The 18803-nt window shown below is 48.1% G+C and overlaps 8 protein-coding genes across 8 annotated transcripts; 5 read left to right on the top strand and 3 right to left on the bottom strand.

Annotated features, from left to right (window-relative positions):
- Positions 1–139: 139 nt before the first annotated feature.
- Positions 140–2356, top strand: BJY04DRAFT_39713 (cystathionine gamma-synthase). Its single transcript, XM_073720284.1, has 3 exons — positions 140–267; positions 383–1775; positions 1832–2356. Exons 1-3 carry the CDS (start codon positions 223–225, stop codon positions 2077–2079), a joined length of 1686 nt encoding a protein of 561 aa, XP_073572138.1. The 5' UTR covers positions 140–222; the 3' UTR covers positions 2080–2356.
- On the bottom strand, positions 2357–3882 carry BJY04DRAFT_39723 (uncharacterized protein). Its single transcript, XM_073720285.1, has one exon. The coding sequence runs from the start codon at positions 3687–3689 to the stop codon at positions 2634–2636; it is 1056 nt and encodes a 351-aa protein (XP_073572137.1). The 5' UTR covers positions 3690–3882; the 3' UTR covers positions 2357–2633.
- Positions 3788–4225, bottom strand: BJY04DRAFT_39752 (uncharacterized protein). Its single transcript, XM_073720286.1, has 2 exons — positions 4050–4225; positions 3788–3987 (listed from the first exon to the last, which is right to left on the bottom strand). Exons 1-2 carry the CDS (start codon positions 4150–4152, stop codon positions 3887–3889), a joined length of 204 nt encoding a protein of 67 aa, XP_073572136.1. The 5' UTR covers positions 4153–4225; the 3' UTR covers positions 3788–3886.
- A 102-nt stretch (positions 4226–4327) lies between these two features.
- Positions 4328–5467, top strand: BJY04DRAFT_186836 (mitochondrial 54S ribosomal protein mL58). Its single transcript, XM_073710948.1, has one exon. The coding sequence runs from the start codon at positions 4604–4606 to the stop codon at positions 5207–5209; it is 606 nt and encodes a 201-aa protein (XP_073572135.1). The 5' UTR covers positions 4328–4603; the 3' UTR covers positions 5210–5467.
- Positions 5468–5576: 109 nt separating this feature from the next.
- BJY04DRAFT_186832 (M20 family dipeptidase) lies at positions 5577–7578 on the top strand. The gene is made up of 5 exons (XM_073710947.1): positions 5577–5808; positions 5889–5920; positions 5976–6043; positions 6103–7220; positions 7291–7578. The coding sequence occupies exons 1-5, from the start codon at positions 5585–5587 to the stop codon at positions 7472–7474; spliced, it is 1626 nt and encodes a 541-aa protein (XP_073572134.1). The 5' UTR covers positions 5577–5584; the 3' UTR covers positions 7475–7578.
- A 680-nt stretch (positions 7579–8258) lies between these two features.
- On the top strand, positions 8259–14569 carry BJY04DRAFT_206930 (DNA repair protein SMC6; the record flags this gene model as incomplete). Its single annotated transcript, XM_073713786.1, has 15 exons — positions 8259–8431; positions 8480–8999; positions 9074–9277; positions 9330–9889; positions 9973–10033; positions 10094–10359; positions 10419–11075; positions 11127–11229; positions 11292–11366; positions 11503–11645; positions 11703–11751; positions 11813–11910; positions 12952–13024; positions 13084–13680; positions 13883–14569. 15 exons carry the CDS (start codon positions 8259–8261, stop codon positions 14567–14569), a joined length of 4266 nt encoding a protein of 1421 aa, XP_073572133.1.
- A 1221-nt stretch (positions 14570–15790) lies between these two features.
- On the top strand, positions 15791–17307 carry BJY04DRAFT_227037 (putative mitochondrial tricarboxylate transporter (Ctp)). The gene is made up of 9 exons (XM_073718548.1): positions 15791–15870; positions 15931–15985; positions 16038–16058; positions 16110–16241; positions 16313–16460; positions 16547–16804; positions 16864–16899; positions 16952–17101; positions 17162–17307. Exons 1-9 carry the CDS (start codon positions 15838–15840, stop codon positions 17217–17219), a joined length of 891 nt encoding a protein of 296 aa, XP_073572132.1. The 5' UTR covers positions 15791–15837; the 3' UTR covers positions 17220–17307.
- A 33-nt stretch (positions 17308–17340) lies between these two features.
- On the bottom strand, positions 17341–18791 carry BJY04DRAFT_186820 (putative mitochondrial translation release factor (RF-1)). The gene is made up of 3 exons (XM_073710946.1): positions 18666–18791; positions 18428–18594; positions 17341–18373 (listed from the first exon to the last, which is right to left on the bottom strand). The coding sequence occupies exons 1-3, from the start codon at positions 18763–18765 to the stop codon at positions 17396–17398; spliced, it is 1245 nt and encodes a 414-aa protein (XP_073572131.1). The 5' UTR covers positions 18766–18791; the 3' UTR covers positions 17341–17395.
- Positions 18792–18803: the final 12 nt, after the last annotated feature.

Here is an 18803-nt window from a genome sequence, read left to right as displayed (position 1 = left end):
CCCAATCACCTAGCTCCAAACTATGACTCCTCTGACAGACCTACGCTTTACAATAATTGGTCAGAACCCTCCCAGCTCATCGCCGAAATCGCTGACTGCTTTCTAATTTCTGTCACGATTCCAGATTCAGATTTCAATTGCAGCTTCAATCATCTTTGTTTTTTGATTCTACGTATATAAACTGCTTTCGGTTCTTCACTCCCAACCTCCTCCTTAACCATAATGCTCCAGGAAACTGGAGGTCCAGTCCCTCCCAACACTGATCATGTATGTATCAATGATCCCACATACCCCGCGTATAGCTGGTTCTTAAGCAATTATCCACGCACCAGACACAATGACATATATTTTACCTGATGATCCCATTGCTTACGGTAATCAGGCTGTCAGTGTGTCGCTTCCCACATGGGAAGCGAATGTGGCATATGAAGAAGGGGAGCTCTGGGTTATCAATAAAATGCAATGTGGCTACCCTCGGTTCTTCGTACACCCCATCATTCAGGAACTCGCCACTGAGATTATCTCTCGATTTGGCGATAGGGAGAAAGAGGCCGCAACTCTTTTTCCCTCTCCGCATACCGCGCGAGTGTGCCAGACCTTCATTTCCTCCAAAATTTCACCCGAGGAGGCACATAAAATCCGCGTTCTAGACTTTGCTCCCACGCAGCAATTGGAGGCCGAACTTCCCACAATCACATCACTATTATCGTGCGTCATATACCCTAAAGAGTTTGCGAAAATTGCGAAACAAGTGTGGCAACATTCTGGCGATGGTGTCTCGAGTCGGCGAGGCGAATTCTGTCTCGGTGCCCTGAAGGATGATCTCCTCGCGGAAAGAAAATCTTCGACTGCAGATGCAGCATCCCAGCGGTTCTGTAAAGGTCCTCGCAGATATCAAGGACGGGGCTCCGTAACTGGAATAGGCAAGGGCGCTTTGCACGCTACAACCTCAACCAACCAACCTCAAGAAGGACGCGAATCGGTCCAGTTCATTGAAGAGCGTTTTGGTCGGAACCTGAATATTTCCTTAGCCAATCAAGCAAAGGTTGCTGTTCGCAGGCGAATAGCCGGTGTCTTGACCGAAGATGTGGATCTGAGTGAAGCCCTGGATAAGACCTCGGACGAGGGGAGAATAGCTGGCCTCGCGGAATCGGATGTTTACTTGTTCCCCACCGGCATGAGCTCGATCTTCAATTCTCATCGATTACTACTTAATGCCAGGGGTCCTTTGAAAAGCGTATGCTTCGGGTTCCCTTACATTGACACATTGAAAATCCTTGAGAAATGGGGTCCTGGCTGTGTCTTTTATGGCGGCGGGTCGTCTCAGGATTTAGATGATCTAGAGTCTCGTTTGGCCAGCGGAGAACGTTTTCTAGGTCTCTTTACTGAATTTCCCGGCAATCCCCTCCTTAAATCTCCTGATCTTAAGCGCATCAGGGACCTTGCGGACAAGTATGACTTTGCCGTCGTTGTCGACGAGACAGTGGGAAACTTCCTCAATATCAACGTGCTCTCACATGCAGATATCGTGGTTAGTAGCTTGACGAAGATCTTCAGCGGAGACAGCAATGTCATGGGAGGGAGTGCAGTGCTCAACCCGCATGGTAAATACTATCAGCTATTAAAACATACCTTTAGCCGGGACTATGAAGACAATGTCTGGGTCGAGGATGTTGTCTTTCTCGAGAGGAACAGCCGTGATTTCGTCTCCCGTATCGAGAAAATCAACAGTACCACAGAGAACATTACGCAGATGCTCAAAGATTCTCCACTTGGTAAGCCAGCTGCCTTCTGTTCACTTCCTGAAAGCCTATATTAACTATATACTTAGTCAAAAATGTGTACTACCCCAAGTACAACCCTTCACTTCCGTTGTATGAGGCATTCCGCACCCCAACCGGAGGATATGGTGGTTTGTTCTCAGTCACATTTCATTCCACCGCAGAGGCGGTAGCCTTCTTTGATAACCTAGAAGTCTTGAAAGGACCAAGTCTCGGTACGAACTTTACCTTAAGGTATGTTTCACTCATCTGGTTGTGGTTGGTCATATCGGACAATTCGCTAACTCAACATTTATAGCTGCCCGTATACGCTACTAGCTCATTACGGTGAGCTTGAATGGGTATGTATCTTGACCACTTTCGTATTAGCTAGGTATAGTTCGATCTTTCTAACTCTTTTTTCAGGCAAATTCATTCGGTGTAGAGTTTGACTTGGTGAGGATAAGCGTTGGCTTAGAGGAAGCGACATTTCTTGGCGCTCGAGTGCAGCAAGCATTGGATGCAGTAGCTTTGGTTCGGCAAGGATAGATTCGGATGCTCCATACCTAGGTGAAAGTTCCTCTGGGTACTTTTAGTTACACCTTGAACGTCAGCGGGCTTGCTATGGCTCTACGATCCTACTTGGAACAGTATCATATCAATAGAATAGCCGTGGTTAAAGACGAGCCTGCCTGTTCGGAGAATTCGACAGGCACATAACACTAATGCCAAAAGATGATGTACGACAATTGAGACGAAACTGGTGCAAGGCATGGAGTAACTTCAAACAAGGCGTAGCAAATGGAGTAATGTTAGGATTGACGAGGAATCGAGCCGATTATTCGTCGTTAAGCATGTATTCGGTATTTGGCCTCAAGAAGCACCCAGGTCGCCGCTACCTGTGCGTCTTAATGCCTGCCTCATAGTTTCTATGTTTATCTCGCCGCTGAAGCCAGGGGATACTGGTCTCTCAACAGCGAGACGCGGACTCTCAGCACCACGAGGTCCTCGGTTTGGAGAGAGTTCCAGGCCTTTAAATGATGTTGATATGCTGGTTGGTGGAGATGTACCCACACCATGTGACGATACTGGTGAGTGCAAGGGCGAGGGGGAAACATTGCGATACACTGTAGCCAGAGCTGTTGGACTACTCGTTCCTTTTTGAACAAGGTCGTTGCTGGATGCACACTCGCTGGTCTCAGCATTTTCAGCATGCACGACGTCGGCGAACGAGATAAAGCTGAGACGTCGAATATCATTAGCATCCGGGTGCTGACTATTCAGCGCAGGCTCTTCTGTATATCCGGCATCAAGAGCGATATGATCAGGCGATGGCGATTGCAACGATTGCTCTCCAGGGATGCCACCAACGGCAGGTTGATGTATAGCATGGGTAATGATCTCGACTGAATCTGGATCGAGTGCACCGTCGGTTATTGCAACAGAAGAAGCCTCCAGCACTGGGGGAATATGATTTTCGGTTCGAATATGGGAAGGGATTGAAGGTGATGTTTGAGGAAGCAGGATATCTTCTTGCACGCTGCGTTCGAAAATCAGAGAAGCAGGCGATTGAGCTTGTAACGGAGACCGCTGGGATGTATGTTCCGGTAACGATGGAATTCGATGGGGAGTTCTTCCTCGTGGATGAGGAAGCAGGCTATTTTCTGAGTGAAGGGTCAGTGGCTGTGGGCGTGAAGCACCGGCAGCCAATGTCAACTTCGAGTCGTAGGTCATGCCGATAGCAGAGCTTTGAGTTCGGGCATCGTCGTCTCCTATCACACATTTGCATCGCGGCTTTGGCACCGATATCGCTTCACTTTTCTCGGTATTGGTATTTCTCCAAGTAGAATCATCGCGAGAAATTCCTATCGTGCCATGAAGTGGCGCTATAGTCTCGCTGGTGTCCTCAAATCCTTTGCTCTCGGCCATGATAGAAGTTCGGGCGGTCCGGCCGCTGGCTTCGCTGGTGTAGTTGGTGGGATTGATCTGAGAGCCGTCCAACTTCGATCTGGAGGTTCAGTGCGTCCGAGAACAACTAAATAAATAACAATCCAAATCGCGACATGTATCAAAGGGTCGGTTGTTTGTTGAGTCGGCAGTGGACGTTGAAATAAGCCTAGAAGGTATCAACTCAGGAATAATACACAACCTACGTTGGCATTTCTTTTCTGCGAAAAACTAGTGAGGAAAAGCGCAGAGCTCACTTTGCAACGATTAAAGCAGACTTCTTTGCTTGCAGCACCAGGCACGTTGGTTTTAATCAGCGTTGTTTGGGATGAAGGAACAGACTAGCTAGAATCAGATTCAACGTGACTGTTGCATAGAACACATAGATAGATGTCTGAGAAGGTATTAACTCAAGGAAATGAAGTAACTTATTAAGTGATCTCATCAGAGGCTGTGTCCAAGAGCAGGGCAGGCCTCGAGAATTTATACAGCCGTTGAGCGAGAAGCTTGAGTGGACACATGACACCTGCCAAGAGGCAATCTGGTGGGGAGATTGGATAAGGCGCACGTACATAAGCCTGGAAATGCTTTCTGACTAATACTCCGTAGCTAGAGCACAATTCGGGTCACGGGACACTACGCGGAAAAGTTGACGAGAATTCTGGCTCGATCACCATACTTTCAGGGAGATTCCCTTATGGTTTGCGCCTACTCCATTAAAGAAACGACACTAGTACTCACTGTATGTGCTCTCTATATCTTGCAAGTGCTGTGATATTCTAATCGGCTCTCCGTTTATCAGATCTGAGTTTTCGATTCTCGCCAGAGACCAGACGACGCCTACTCCTCCATATTCTCGCTGCATTCAATTTCAACAGTACAAAACACTTGTAAGAATGTCGTCCTGTGTAGCGGCTTCTAGAAGGCCAATCTTGGGCTTGCCATTTTTACTACCACCGTCTTGCGAGTCTGTCTCCCTGGAGTTGCGGCGAAGTCAATCCTCTTACAGACGCACAAAACAACGCCTGCGCGTGAAACCGGACACTTCGTTCGGCTTGCCTTCGGGCAAAGCGCAAGACCAGATTATTTACAACCCTCCATCGAGTTCTCCGTCCGTCTATCACACTCCGACAAAATTCCTCCCTTCTAACGATGTTCGGAAAACGCTTCGTCCTGATACATCTGCAACTATCGAGAATGTGAACGAGCTTCCTTCCGTGTACAAGTCCTCTGTCGAGAAGCGATACCATTTGAGCCCATCCGACATAAAAGAGATCCGTGATCTCCGGTTGAGCGACCCAATGACTTGGAGCCGGTCGAAGCTGGCGAGACGCTTCGAATGTTCCCCGATATTCATCGCCATGGTATGTGAGGCAAGCCCCCAGAAGAAGGAAATTCAAAAGCAAGTGCTGGAAGCAGTACAATCAAGATGGGGCGCGAAGCGCCGGATGGCCAGGGAGGATCGCAAGCTGCGGAAAGAATCTTGGGGCAGGGACGAATAAACACCAACCTAGGGCACCAGCGACTTCTCTTTCTTTATGCTCATCATCTCCTTCGCGATTGTATTCTTGCTCAGCATTTTTGGGACCTTCAGCCCATAATGGCGCCTTTATCTGTACAGTAGTAGACAGCGCCTCTTGGCAAACTTGTATTCCAGGATCAACCAGGTTAATTCCATAGCCAATTCGATTATAGTCAGCTTGTTAACTGGAGGGCATCCTTGTTGAGAGCGAAGTATAGCTATGTAAATAGAAGATTGGGCCATAGCAAGTACACCTGGTTAATCTTAGTGATCATTGCGCGCTTAGCTACGGTAAAATTTATGTTTGACAGGTTCGGGGGTTGCCGTTAGGTAAAACCCACCCAACAGGAAGTGCATGAATCACGACAGAATAATGCCCCTCTTCCTCCGCCGTATTACAACCTCCCTTGTTGGACATAGACAGTATATTCCTTCGGCCTCATTGTTCGCTAGGAGACACCAGATTCCCCAGCATATCCTATTTTGTTCGAACATAAGTCAGCTATCGTTCCGCCGCTCACTCTACGGACATATCAGCGATCACAAAATGGCGCCGCAACTTGAGCCATTTTTCAAGCAGTGAGTCCTTCTACAGTCTGAAAAAGAAAAAAAAAAAAGAAAAACCAATCAAATCTGACATAAGAGTGCTTCTCTCATAGGGTTGACGGGCTCTCTGGTACCTTTATTGACCGTGAGTCTTCGTGTCTGAGATCTAGCTATTCGTGGGGTACTGATAAGAGCCGAAGGTCTGCGTAAGGCCGTCGCAATTCCTTCTATCTCCGCTCAAGATGAGAACAGAAAGGATGTCTTCAAAGTATGCATTACCAGGCTGTCTCTTCAGTGCTCTTGATCTAAAACCAGTTTCTTTCCTAGATGGCAGAGTTTCTTGCCTCAGAGCTCGAAGCCCTAGGAGCCGAAGTACATCAAAGGCCACTCGGCAAACAGCCCGGAAAGGAACACCTCGACCTTCCCCCTGTTGTCATAGCTCGATATGGTAACGACAAGAACAAGCGAACTATCTTAGTTTACGGTCATTACGATGTGCAGCCTGCCCTTAAAGAAGACGGCTGGGCTACGGAGCCTTTTGAACTCACCATTGATGACAAAGGAAGGATGTTTGGCCGCGGAAGTACTGACGACAAGGGCCCGGTCTTGGGCTGGCTGAATGTGATTGAGGCTCACAAAAAGGCTGGGGTTGAGCTTCCTGTCAATCTTCTTTGCTGCTTTGAAGGCATGGAGGAGTACGGCTCTGAAGGCCTGGAAGACTTCATCCATTCTGAAAGCAAGGGGTTCTTCAAAGACGCAGATGCCGTATGCATCTCTGACAACTATTGGCTTGGGACTGAGAAGCCCTGTTTAACTTATGGGCTGCGAGGTTGCAACTACTACTCCATCAGCGTCTCGGGTCCAGCTCAAGACCTCCATAGCGGTGTCTTCGGCGGCTCTGCCCATGAACCTATGACTGATTTGGTCAATGTTTTGTCCAAGCTTGTGGACTCGCATGGAAATATCTTGATCCCAGGCCTCATGGATCTCGTCGCCCCTGTCACGGAAGACGAACAGTCTTTATATGCCGATATAAGTTACAGTATGGAAAACCTACATGAATCCTTAGGCAGTGAAACGGGAATCCATCCGACCAAGGAACGGACACTCATGGCTCGCTGGAGGTACCCATCTTTGTCTATACACGGCATAGAGGGAGCGTACTCCGCCCCCGGAGCTAAGACTGTCATCCCAGCGAAAGTCATTGGCAAGTTCTCCATTCGAACCGTGCCAAACATGGAAAGTGCGGATGTGAACAAGCTTGTATTTGATCATGTCCAGTCAGAGTTTGCGAAGTTAAACAGCAAAAACACTTTGGACGTATGGCTACAGCACGATGGGAAATGGTGGGTCGCCAGCCCCAAGCATTGGAACTTTGCGGCTGCCAGTAAAGCTGTGAAGCAAGTTTTCGGAGTGGAACCCGATATGACTCGTGAGGGTGGCAGGTATGTATTGACAATCGCACTTCGTATCTCCCACTTCGCGCATGACCCTGATTCTGACTCTCAACGACAGTATCCCGATCACCTTAACTTTCGAAGAAGCGACGGGTAAGAACGTCCTGCTTCTACCAATGGGAAGCTCAACCGATGCTGCGCATTCGATCAACGAAAAACTCGACAAGAGAAACTATATTGAAGGAATTAAGCTCCTTGGTGCCTATCTGCATTACGTGGCGGAAGAGCCTACGACAACCTAGGTATAGGTAGCACATGGACCCAGTGAGGATTAGTGCTAGCTAGCATATTCGCTCAACAATACTAGAGTGACTTCTGAGACCTTCAAAATAATCAAATTTCTCGCAATTGTGCTTCGTAGACAATCTAGGAATTGGTCATGTGATTGAACGCCGCACCGCTCGTGACGCGACTACGCGACGTGATTCTTAGCAGATTTTCAGAACAAAGACGGACCCGAAGACAAAGATCGGATTATTTTAGTGATTTGCTCTGTCTTAGCCCTTGAAATCATTGGGTCCAATGCTTTCCTAGGAATTCTGTGGAAGACAGTCTCGCCTGTTCTTCGTTTCTACACTCGCAAGACTATGGACAATTCAGATCTTACTATCTATTAGTAGATCTGTCGGCAACATGTCGCATCGGAAACGCCTTCAATACTCCCAGGATGTCACTGACTCGGAAAGTGAAGATGAATCACAGGGCCCTACTTCCCTTTCCCCCCAATCAGTAGGTATTCCACGTTAGAGCACGAGTGCTAGGACTAACATTCGTTAGCAGAGGAAACGTGCCCGTGCATCCAATACTCCCCGCTCCGACAGCTCTGGAGATATTCTCGATGTAAACTATGATGATTTTGAGTTAGGACGAGGACTGAGGTCGATCACTGCCGCTCTTGAACAAGACGAAGACGAGTTGGAATTGCTCGCAACACAGATCATTCAGGAGAAATACTCATTTTCTAGTGACGAGCCCAACGTGGCTTCCGAACATGGAATACTTGAGAAAGTTGAATGCTATAACTTCATGTGCCATGACCACTTTCAAGTTGAGCTTGGGCCATTAATCAACTTCATTGTGGGGAAAAATGGGAGTGGTAAGAGTGCAGTTCTCACGGCTATAACTCTCTGTTTGGGTGGGAAGGCATCGGCTACCAATCGGGGTCAGAGTCTGAAAAGCTTCATTAAGGAGGGCAAAGAGTGAGTGGTTATTCACGATAAGAGGTCCCTACCACTGACTTGCGAAAGAGCTGCCACCATCGTTGTTCGAATCAAGAACCATGGTGACGGAGCTTATCTGCCGGATGACTTTGGGAAATCAATCATTGTCGAGCGACATTTCACCAAAAGTGGCGCCAGCAGTTTCAAAATCAAATCGGAGAGCGGACGCATTATCTCTACTAAGAGAGCAGAACTTGACGCAATCATCGATCACTTCACTTTGCAATTTGAGAACCCCATGAACGTTCTGTCACAAGACATGGCTCGCCAGTTCCTGAGCTCGTCAAGCCCTGCTGAAAAATACAAATTTTTCGTCAAGGGCGTGCAACTAGAACAGCTTGACCAGGATTATCGATTGATTGAGGAGTCCGGCGACCAAATGGAGGAAAAGCTACGGAGTACAAAGCAGGACATCGATATGTTGTGGAATCGTCGAGAGGCGGCCCGGAAACGGTTAGAGATATCAGATCATCAACAATCCTTGAGAAATCGAATAAAAAGGCTTCGAGATCAAATGGCATGGGCCCAGGTGGAAGAACAAGAGGAAGTACGAATTAATTCTTTCTGCGCTTTGTGGTTCAGAGCTAATAGGTACAGATAAGGGACTCTCTAGATGCAGAGCTTCGTAGGACGGAGAGTGAAATTGCTGAGGCTGAGGCCAAACTCGAGGGATACGACGCAGCAATTCAAGAAGTCGAGGCTGAGCATCAAACCGCGGCTGTATACGTTAGAGAGGCTTCTGCCAAGGTCAACAATGCTCAGGGTGAACAGGAAGATCTAAAGAACAAATTAACAGAAGCTATGAGTGACCGGCATGATATCCAGGTACCGAATTTACCCTACTATGTACCAGACCCTCACTAAATCTTGCATCTAGGCTGAGCAGCGCCGTATACGGGAGCATTCAAGAGCAACAGAAGCCAGGGCCTCGGAGATACAGCAAAAAATCAATCAGGAAACACAGCGGCTGGCTGACCTTCACGGTGGCGGTTATGCGCGGAGGCTAGAAGAGCTCGAGCAAGCTAAACAAGAGGTTCTAGACGCTCGTAGACTCAACGAAGAGCATCGCCAAAATGCGAACCGCATATACGATGACATTAAAGATGCCGAGAAACGTCAAAGCACAGCTGCATTTCCCGTTGGACAGGCTAAACGTGACGTTGAGGAAGCAGAATCCCAACTGAAGAATTTGAGCAAAGGAACTGGCGCCCGGAGCTCAGGACTTCCCGACAGGATGCCAATACTACTCAGAGCCATACAACAGGAGCAATCGTTCACCGAGCAGCCTGTGGGGCCCATTGGTAACTTCGTGACCCTGCTGAAGCCGGAATGGTCATCTGTTCTGGAGAGCTCTTTTGGAGCCACTTTGAACAGTTTCATTGTTACCTCCAAAAAAGATCAAACAGTCCTCTCAGGGATTATGCAACGAGTCAACTGGTAAGGCCCAAAAAGACCATTGTATTATATACCACCTTCAATACTAACGATAGCTTAAGCTCGGTTCCAATCTACATTGGAAGCGATGGTCGTATCGACACGTCCCAGCATGAGCCAGATTCTCGATTTGACACTGTATTACGGGTCCTTCAGGTATGGAGCGCGCACACCAAAGACAAATTGAGACTAATTAGCGAAATATAGATTGATAATGATCTTGTGCGCCGACAGCTAATTATCAATCACGGTATAGAGCAAAATCTTTTGATCGAAAATTTAGAAGAAGCCTCCTCGGTATTATTCGACAGTGAAAAGCCGAAGAACGTCAAGCGGTGTTACTGTATCAATCAGTCAGACAGACGCCGAGGTATCCATTTGTCCTACAGTCGGACTGGCGAACCAAGTCAAGCACCTGTTTCCGTATACAATGGTAATCCACGAATGAAATCAGATCGCGATTCCCAGATCAGGTATTTATCACACCTTTCGCCCACGAGAGGTTGGCGCTCACAGCAATGTTTTCCTACAGGGTGCAGCGCGAAACAGTCGCAAATCTCAGGCGTGTGCTAAGCAGCCGAGAGGAGGAACTGCGCGCTGCTCAAACTCATTTGACGCGCTGTAAACAAGCTCTTGAACGGCATGAGAGAAGAGCCCGTGATCTACACATCGAATTCCAGACGAAAGAAGACCGTGCTGAGGGACTCGAGGAAGCGCTTCAGAAAGAAAGTAACGAGGATGGAGATCTCGAGGTACTCCAAGCCGCTCTTCGGGATGTTGAAGCGGAGAAGGGAGTCAACGAAGGCTCCATGAAGGACAGTGCGGATGCCATGATCGATATGATGCGGACACTGAAAGAAATCAGACAACAAATATCGGTCAAGGACGCGGAGATTGAGCAGCTTCAGGAAGAACTACGGATTGCTGAGAGTGAGCAACATCTAATAACTGACAAAAGGCGTAAAAGGATCGGTGAGAAGAACACTGTGATCGAACATATCGAGGAAATCAGCCGCAACAGAACCCGGGTTCAGCAGAAGAAGGAAGAGGCCGTGGCCCGAGTACACGACTACTGTGAGAAGGCCAACCTGGTCTCACCACGCGTTGAAATTGATCAAGGCGAAACGGCCAACAGCCTAGATAAGAAGCTCGACAAATTTCATCAAGATATTCAGCGTTACAATCAACAGTACGCCGAGGACATGTTATTTACTATAAACTCGGGCTAATGTGTCAATAGGTTGGGGGGTACTCGAGAGGATATTCGCGCCGATGCAGAAAGAACGGAAAGGGATTTTATGCAAGCGAAGAAGCATTTCGAAACTTCTCAACTCCTTGGCCAAGTATTTATACACAATACGCCTCGCTGTTGTCGGCCGGAATGACTAACATTCGTTTCGATTAGGCCGTCAAAAATGCCCTGGAACACCGTAAACAGCGCTGGAAGCTTTTTAGATCTCACATCTCCAGTCGTGCCAAAGCGCAGTTTACTTATCTTCTAAGTGAGAGGAGCTTCCGCGGACGACTTCTGACGGATCATGAGAACAAACTTTTGGACCTACAAGTACGTTAATAGGAGCAATCCTCGACCACTAAAGCCCATGCTTACCGTGCAGGTTGAACCCGACATTACCAAAGATAGCAGCGAAGGCCGTGGCGCAAAAACGCTATCTGGCGGCGAGAAATCCTTCTCGCAGGTCTGTCTCTTACTCGCACTCTGGGAGGCCATGGGATCACCTATCCGTTGTCTGGATGAATTGTGAGTGGTGGTTCCTCACACATAATTCTTGAAGTGCCCGCTAATACTTGCCTACAGCGATGTTTACATGGACCATATCAACAGGAAGATGGCCATTGACATGCTGGTATGTGGTCATTACCCAGCAAATATTCTAATGAGGATTGCTAAAATAGACACATGCGTAGATGTACGCCGCTAGGCGGTCAATTGGTCGCCAGTTCATACTCATTACGCCCGGTTCACGAGCTGAAATCACACTTGCACCTGACGTTAGAGTGAAAGAGTATGTCCTGCGATGAATACTTTGCCGGATACAGCTGACCTTTAACAGATTAGCTGAGCCTGAACGAGGGCAGGCGAGGTTGTCATTTCGGTAATGCATTATAGAATAAATACACCCTAAGAATATCATTTGAAACATGTCTACGGAGTAGTCTGCTTTCTTTCCTTGTAAAACTCCGAAACTACAGTATCACTCTCAGCCCATGCTCCCGAATTCGAACTGGAGTCTTAATAAATAATTAAAAATCCAACCACTAAAATATGTTTGCTGAGGTGATTTTTAGCCATCTACCCATAGTTATGCTACCTGAACAATGCTAGCATGGCTTGCCTATGTCTAGCAGTTGCTTGTCAAAGCCCTATTTCAGGCAGTTTAAACGAACTACCTTAGGGGTATCAGAGAGTTCAGTTCTGTGAAAGCAAAAAGAAGCACGTGAGAAAGCTTATGCTATACATAAACTCTTACCATCACTACGTACTTACGTAGTCGTGGCATGGAGCTCGAGCTCCAGTGGCCCCTCGCCAAAAGAGGACCACATAAAACTACGGACTACCCTCCCGCAATTCACTTTTTAAGTTACCGCCTCCCGACAACCTCACCTTCAAAATCGATTATCGTCTCCATCAACTCACCAACTTCTCTCACTTGCCTCCTTCAGTCACACTAGATCTCTTCGAGACACGATAATACGCCTTTCCCCCACCCAACGGCTTTTTTCTCAATAACAACAACATTACACTCCATCTCCAGGTGTTAGACCAGACGCCAAACATCTATCCAGACTCACTACCTTCTTCTCCGTTCCTATCCAGTCGAGTCTCCTCTATAGCATTCGCAATATCTGCGGTCTAGTTCTCACAAATACTTTGGAGTTATACGACAGGGGCCGCAATATACTCTACTCACTCCTATCCAGAGCTTAGCTACAGCACACAATGGACGACTCTCTTGCGACGCAGATGAATAACACTAGCTTAGGGTATGCACATCTATCAAAGTCGTGAAAGATGCGATTTTTGCTGAAGACCATTACGCAACTAGGGATGCGAGTTCAGATCTCAAATGGAAGGACCAACTCAAACTTCCAGCAAAAGATGCTAGACCCCAGACAGAGGTTTGTCGCTCCGATGCTAATGGATGGATACCCTTTAATCGGTCTAACAATGTTTCCAGGACGTGACCGCCACCAAGGGCCTCGAGTTCGAAGATTTTTATATCAAACGCGAGCTTATGATGGGTATCTTTGAGGCCGGTTTTGAAAAGCCTTCTCCCATTCAAGAGGAAACAATCCCAGTTGCTCTTACCGGAAGAGATATTTTAGCCAGAGCGAAAAATGGCACCGGTAAAACCGCGGCCTTTGTCATCCCTACACTCGAACGTATCAACCCGAAAAGCACAAAAACACAAGCGCTGATCCTCGTCCCAACACGAGAACTTGCACTTCAAACCTCTCACGTCTGCAAAACCCTTGGGAAACACCTCGGAATCAATGTCATGGTCACCACCGGGGGCACGGGCTTGATGGACGACATCATTAGATTGAATGATCCCGTTCACATCCTCGTAGGAACGCCGGGCAGAGTACTGGATCTTGCCAGCAAAGGTGTTGCAGATTTATCCGAATGCCCTACGTTCGTGATGGATGAGGCGGACAAATTGCTATCACCCGAATTCACCCCTGTGATTGAACAACTCTTATCATTCCACCCCAAAGACCGGCAGGTCATGCTCTTTAGTGCGACATTCCCGATGATAGTCAAGTCTTTCAAGGTCAGTTAGGCAATTGCATTGTATCACGATTGGCCCACTCAATTACCTAACAAAGCAAACGGTATAGGACAAGCACATGCGCAACCCCTATGAAATCAACCTGATGGACGAGCTTACTCTTCGCGGTATAACTCAGTATTATGCTTTTGTGGAGGAGAAGCAGAAAGTCCATTGTCTCAACACCCTTTTCTCCAAATTACAGATCAACCAGTCAATCATTTTCTGCAATTCGACTAACCGAGTCGAATTGCTGGCAAAGAAAATCACTGAATTGGGTTATTCTTGCTTCTATTCACATGCAAGAATGCTGCAACAGCATCGCAATCGCGTCTTCCACGATTTCCGAAACGGCGTTTGTCGTAATTTAGTATGCTCGGATCTGTTGACCCGCGGTATTGACATTCAGGCTGTGAATGTTGTCATCAATTTTGACTTCCCCAAAAACGCGGAGACCTACCTCCACCGCATTGGCCGATCTGGTCGTTTTGGACATCTTGGTCTTGCAATCAATCTCATCAACTGGGATGATAGGTTCAATCTGTATAAGATTGAGCAGGAGTTGGGAACCGAGATACAGCCCATTCCGCAGAACATCGATAAGAAGCTCTATGTATACGATTCACCAGACACCATTCCTCGTCCAATCTCGAATCCTCCCCAGCAGCCCCAGGGATCAGCCACAGGAACGAACACGAACCCGAACCCGAATGAACGTCGGCAGAATCATCACCACCAAAACGGCGGACACTACCAACCCAGGGGAAGGGGCTCATACCGCGGGGGTCGTGGGCAAGGTCAACGCCGCCACATCCAGAACGAGGGGGCAAGGTTCAACGCTCCTCAAAGTCATCCCAGTGGAAAGCCACAGAGCACAACACAGGTTTCCTAGTCCCGATATTTGGATACCGCAGATCCCATCTTACCATACTCGCACTCATTTACTTCGAATGTTTACGCTCTCTTTTACTCTGACTGTTTACGCTCCTCACGAGTATGCGGGATCCGGAGGACAACCTTTTCCTCGTCTTGACTCTCTCGATAGTCTGCTTCATGATCTGCTATCTTATTTGTCGACCATCTCCATGGCCAATCTCACCTTTTCTTCTGATGCATACCCTACATTATCTCTCTTACGTTTCCGCCTTTCTGTTGTCTCCCAAGCAAGACGACTCCGGGCATTTGAGATCGCAATGTCTGCAGCAACGTTCTCCGCTTTCCTACTTATTACGCCTGTAAATACACTTTTGTCTTTTTTATTTGGTCAGGCCATTCCCAGAGCATGATTCGGAGTTAACGGTCTTGCTTTTGGTAAGATGTTGATTGGGTGGCTGTTCGCTATTACCTTGTCGCTCTTCAGTTTCTGTGATGACACATACCACGCTTATGTTCTTCGGCAGGTTATGGCACATAAACTCAGGAGTTTTTAGGGGTGTGCTTTATTCGCTTTTCTGGAACCCCTCTCAACTGCACACGATGGCCATGGCGGCGGCGTTCTTGCGTTTGGCGCTGTTGCTCAGACACAAGTGTTTTTCGGCATCTTACTTCCGCTTTGCCCTTTCTTATCGATTTTTGCTTGCTGCCACTGCCCTGCCTTTCAGCTCGTTTTCCTCTATTTGGCTCTCAGATCCATCTGGTTTCGCAGCTCCTAGAGAGCTTTTTCGGTGGATTTGAAGGCCACTTGCAATCACTTCTTGATTTGCAGGTCCTTTGAGGTTTGACGAACATGCCCATGTGAGCGACGCCTTCTAACCTAGAGCGAGGAAGAGTTTTGGGTTTTGCAATGGCTATCATAGGGTTACCGGCTAACTCAAGAGTTGGTGACACTTCACGCTCTTACGAAGCCGAATGACGTGAAAAATCAAAAAATTAAAAAAAAAAATTGTCGGGGGAATCTGGATGCCATAAAAGGTACCACTTAGCATCTAGCAAATGTCAATTCTTCCTCCGCACTCATATTATTGTCTTGTAGAAGATGTGCGACTTTGCATGTGATGATAACTGATCTCATGGAACGTGCGTCCGGTTGCGGTGCGAAATCGGCCTATTAGAGCAGGTCCTTACCGGATCCAAGGGTTGGGCGGAGGTCTTGAGCTCCTCCGCAACTCCGCAACAGCTCACCTAACTTTTTACTGTCACTCACACTGTTAAATAACAGGAATGGCTGCTGCCGGAAGCGACCAGCGCGGTAAGGTCCGTATACGAACTCATACTGACTAAAGACTCCGCTAACGGAGAGGATTTGCTTCCCAGCCAAGCACCCTAAGGTCCATTCTCGCTGGCTCTGCTGCCGGTGCAATCGAAATTGGTAAAGTCATGTACCCTCACGGCATCCAGTAGAATTTACTAACATCTCTCAGCGATAACCTACCCTGCCGAATGTATAGCGCGACTTCCTTCTTTTAAAGTGTTCGATGCTAAGTGACCATTAGTTGCAAAAACCCGGTCGCAGCTCAATCGCAAACTACCGGACTCGAAAAAGCTCCCATGGCCGCCGTTCGGGAAACAGTGGTATGCCGGATGCACGACCTTGATAATAGGGAACTCCCTGAAGGCCGGAATCCGTGAGTCACTGACTCTTGTGCTTAGTTGGTTTCTGTGCTCAGTTACTGATGCAGAGCTCTTCCTTGTGTAGGATTTGTCGCATTTGATAGGTTCAAGTCAATGCTCCAGGATGAGCACGGGAAGATATCGGGGCCCAGGACTGTTCTAGCTGGCTTTGGTGCGGGATTCACCGAGTCACTGCTTGCAGTAACACCTTTTGAGAGTATCAAGACACAGTTGTTAGTGGCTTCTCTACACTTAACCCACAACCCAAGCCCCGAACCCACTCAGTTGGAAAAGTTTTCTAACTTTGGTCGTAATACAGAATTGATGATCGCAAATCTGCCAACCCACGGATGCGTGGTTTCATTCATGGAACCGGCATAATTCTCAAAGAGCGAGGCGTTCGCGGCTTTTTCCAGGGATTGGTCCCTACTACGGCAAGACAAGCAGCGAACTCAGCTACTAGATTCTCGAGTTACACAATGCTGAAGCAGATGGCGGAGGGCTACGTTGCCCCAGGTGAGAAGCTGGGAACGGCAAGCACCTTTGCTCTCGGGGGTATAGCAGGTTTGATAACTGTGTAAGCAAGATGCTGATTCAGCTTGCCTTGCAGCCCGATCGTTACTAAGTTTTGTATAGATACGTTACTCAACCCCTTGACACCATTAAAACCAGGTTTGATCTCAGACTTAGAAACATATGGTCTCAAGTATTGACCATCAAATAGGATGCAATCTCTCGAAGCGAGCAAAAACTATAAGAATAGTTTTGTGTGTGCAACACGCATTTTTAAAGATGAGGGTCTTTTTACCTTCTGGTCCGGGGCTGTTCCTAGGCTGGCAAGGCTGATCATGAGTGGAGGCATAGTTTTTACCATGTTTGTCCCATGCAGCGCCTCCGGTTCCTTGAAACACCAACTAACATATATAATCAATAGGTATGAAAAGTCCATGGATATCTTAGACTCCTTGGACCCTGAGAGGAGATATATTTAATGGTATCAACTTTTCAAATTTTCAGCGCAGATGATGCCTATGCCTATCCTATCGCATTGACTCTGACCGCGCCAGGCCAGGTACAGGGTATGGAAGGGAAAATAGAGGTATTTAAGCAAATGTCCAAGGTTATAGATATGATGTACAATTTCGGAAGCTAGACCAATCAGATAAAACTACACCCCTGCGGTGAGTGCCAGTATTTCGCGGTCATTGAGCCATGATCGCACGCTGTCCATCACGGTGTCTAGACTCTCACCACCCTCCAGAACGTCATCCAGGTTATGAACAGTGAGACCACTTCGGTGATCCGTACAACGGCTTTGGCCGTAATTATAGGTCCGAACTTTATCCCCTCGGCCCATCCGCCCTACGCCACCCATTGCTCCTCTTCGGAGCTCAACTAATTCTTGCTCCCGGGCTTCCTGTCGAGCTTCAGCCAGCTTGGCCCGTAGTATCTGCCACGCTTTCTTCCGATTAGCGTGTTGGGACCGGGAGTCCTGCATTGAAACCACGGTGCCGGTTGGCAGATGAGTCAGGCGGATAGCCGATTCTGTCTTGTTAACATGCTGACCACCAGCGCCGCTGGCTCGCATTTTCTCTGTGCGAACTTCCTGGGGATCAATGTAGTAGTCACTGTTCGGGTCATCGAAGTCAAGCGCACTCTCTGCACCGTTCACTGTTTCCGGAAAGCTGGGCAAGACCATCACACTGACCGCACTCGTGTGCGTTCGGCCCTTGGCCTCCGTCGCAGGAACCCTCTGAACTCGATGCACCCCCGACTCAGTTCTCAAGATGTCATAGGCCCCATCCGTTTCAATCTCGAGTACAGCTTCCATCAGACGCTCTTCCCCGCCATCAGCAAGCTCCCGTTTTATTACAGTTGACCGTAGCCCCCGTCGTGTACAGAATGCGATGTACAGCCTTAAGAGCTCGAAGGCAAAGAGCCCAGCCTCGTCCCCACCCGCGCCTGGTCGTATCTCCATGAGACAGGGGAGGTCTGCAAAGGGATGGCGGGGGACAAGAGCACGCTTTAAATTGTCAGTCACCAATTTCAACGTAGCTTCTGTGCCTTCTAGCTCTTCGACAGCCAGGGATCTGAGTTCTGCTTCGGCATCCGGGTCCTGCAGCATGGACTTGAGCTCGGATATAGACTTTTGCGACATCAGCCAAGTGCATGGTCATTTCACGATGGGTGGATGGCAGACCTTGTTGGCATTGTTCCAGTCCGCGAGGGCTTTGGCAACCGGACCTAGCTCACCAACGCGCTTCGCAGTCTTAGTGTCGAACGACGTCGCTAACTGATCCGAAAGGGTCGCATGTTCCCCAGCAAGGAACTGGGCTCGTAATATTAAGGCAGGAGAGAGGTCGCTATCTAGGAGTCAAGGAATCGAAATCAGTTTGCCCTGTTGGGATAAAGTTTCGGCTGCGCAGTGCTGTACAAACCGCTTGTTAGATGCCTGCGCTGGAACAAGAGTCGGTGATTCCGTACAATTCGAGCAGACCGTGCAAGACAACGCGAGCACACCCACGGAATAGAAGACATGGGAAAGGCAGAAGCGATATTACAGCCCTCTCCTTGAC

Source organism: Aspergillus karnatakaensis (genome assembly GCF_047715665.1).
Source record: "Aspergillus karnatakaensis strain CBS 102800 unplaced genomic scaffold BJY04scaffold_19, whole genome shotgun sequence".
NCBI classification, from domain to species: domain Eukaryota; kingdom Fungi; phylum Ascomycota; class Eurotiomycetes; order Eurotiales; family Aspergillaceae; genus Aspergillus; species Aspergillus karnatakaensis.
This window is presented reverse-complemented; position numbering and strand designations above follow the sequence as displayed.

Excerpts from the sequence above, each read along its gene's own strand:
- BJY04DRAFT_39752 (XM_073720286.1), bottom strand. The coding sequence starts at position 4,152 with ATGAGATCACTTAATAAGTTACTTCATTTCCTTGAGTTAATACCTTCT. Across the intron at positions 3,988-4,049 it reads GTTGAATCTGATTCTAGCTA|AAGTCTGCTTTAATCGTTGC; the intron begins GTCTGTTCCTTC and ends CTGCAAGCAAAG.
- BJY04DRAFT_186832 (XM_073710947.1), top strand. The coding sequence starts at position 5,585 with ATGAATCACGACAGAATAATGCCCCTCTTCCTCCGCCGTATTACAACC. Across the intron at positions 5,921-5,975 it reads CTCTGGTACCTTTATTGACC|GTCTGCGTAAGGCCGTCGCA; the intron begins GTGAGTCTTCGT and ends TAAGAGCCGAAG. Across the intron at positions 6,044-6,102 it reads ACAGAAAGGATGTCTTCAAA|ATGGCAGAGTTTCTTGCCTC; the intron begins GTATGCATTACC and ends TTTCTTTCCTAG.
- BJY04DRAFT_186820 (XM_073710946.1), bottom strand. The coding sequence starts at position 18,765 with ATGTCTTCTATTCCGTGGGTGTGCTCGCGTTGTCTTGCACGGTCTGCT. Across the intron at positions 18,595-18,665 it reads GCGCAGGCATCTAACAAGCG|ATAGCGACCTCTCTCCTGCC; the intron begins GTTTGTACAGCA and ends CTTGACTCCTAG. Across the intron at positions 18,374-18,427 it reads ACTGGAACAATGCCAACAAG|TCTATATCCGAGCTCAAGTC; the intron begins GTCTGCCATCCA and ends ATGTCGCAAAAG.
- BJY04DRAFT_39713 (XM_073720284.1), top strand. The coding sequence starts at position 223 with ATGCTCCAGGAAACTGGAGGTCCAGTCCCTCCCAACACTGATCAT. Across the intron at positions 268-382 it reads TCCCTCCCAACACTGATCAT|GCTGTCAGTGTGTCGCTTCC; the intron begins GTATGTATCAAT and ends TACGGTAATCAG. Across the intron at positions 1,776-1,831 it reads GCTCAAAGATTCTCCACTTG|TCAAAAATGTGTACTACCCC; the intron begins GTAAGCCAGCTG and ends CTATATACTTAG.
- BJY04DRAFT_186836 (XM_073710948.1), top strand. The coding sequence starts at position 4,604 with ATGTCGTCCTGTGTAGCGGCTTCTAGAAGGCCAATCTTGGGCTTGCCA.
- BJY04DRAFT_227037 (XM_073718548.1), top strand. The coding sequence starts at position 15,838 with ATGGCTGCTGCCGGAAGCGACCAGCGCGGTAAG. Across the intron at positions 16,059-16,109 it reads GATAACCTACCCTGCCGAAT|TTGCAAAAACCCGGTCGCAG; the intron begins GTATAGCGCGAC and ends AGTGACCATTAG. Across the intron at positions 16,461-16,546 it reads GAGAGTATCAAGACACAGTT|AATTGATGATCGCAAATCTG; the intron begins GTTAGTGGCTTC and ends GTCGTAATACAG.
- BJY04DRAFT_39723 (XM_073720285.1), bottom strand. The coding sequence starts at position 3,689 with ATGGCCGAGAGCAAAGGATTTGAGGACACCAGCGAGACTATAGCGCCA.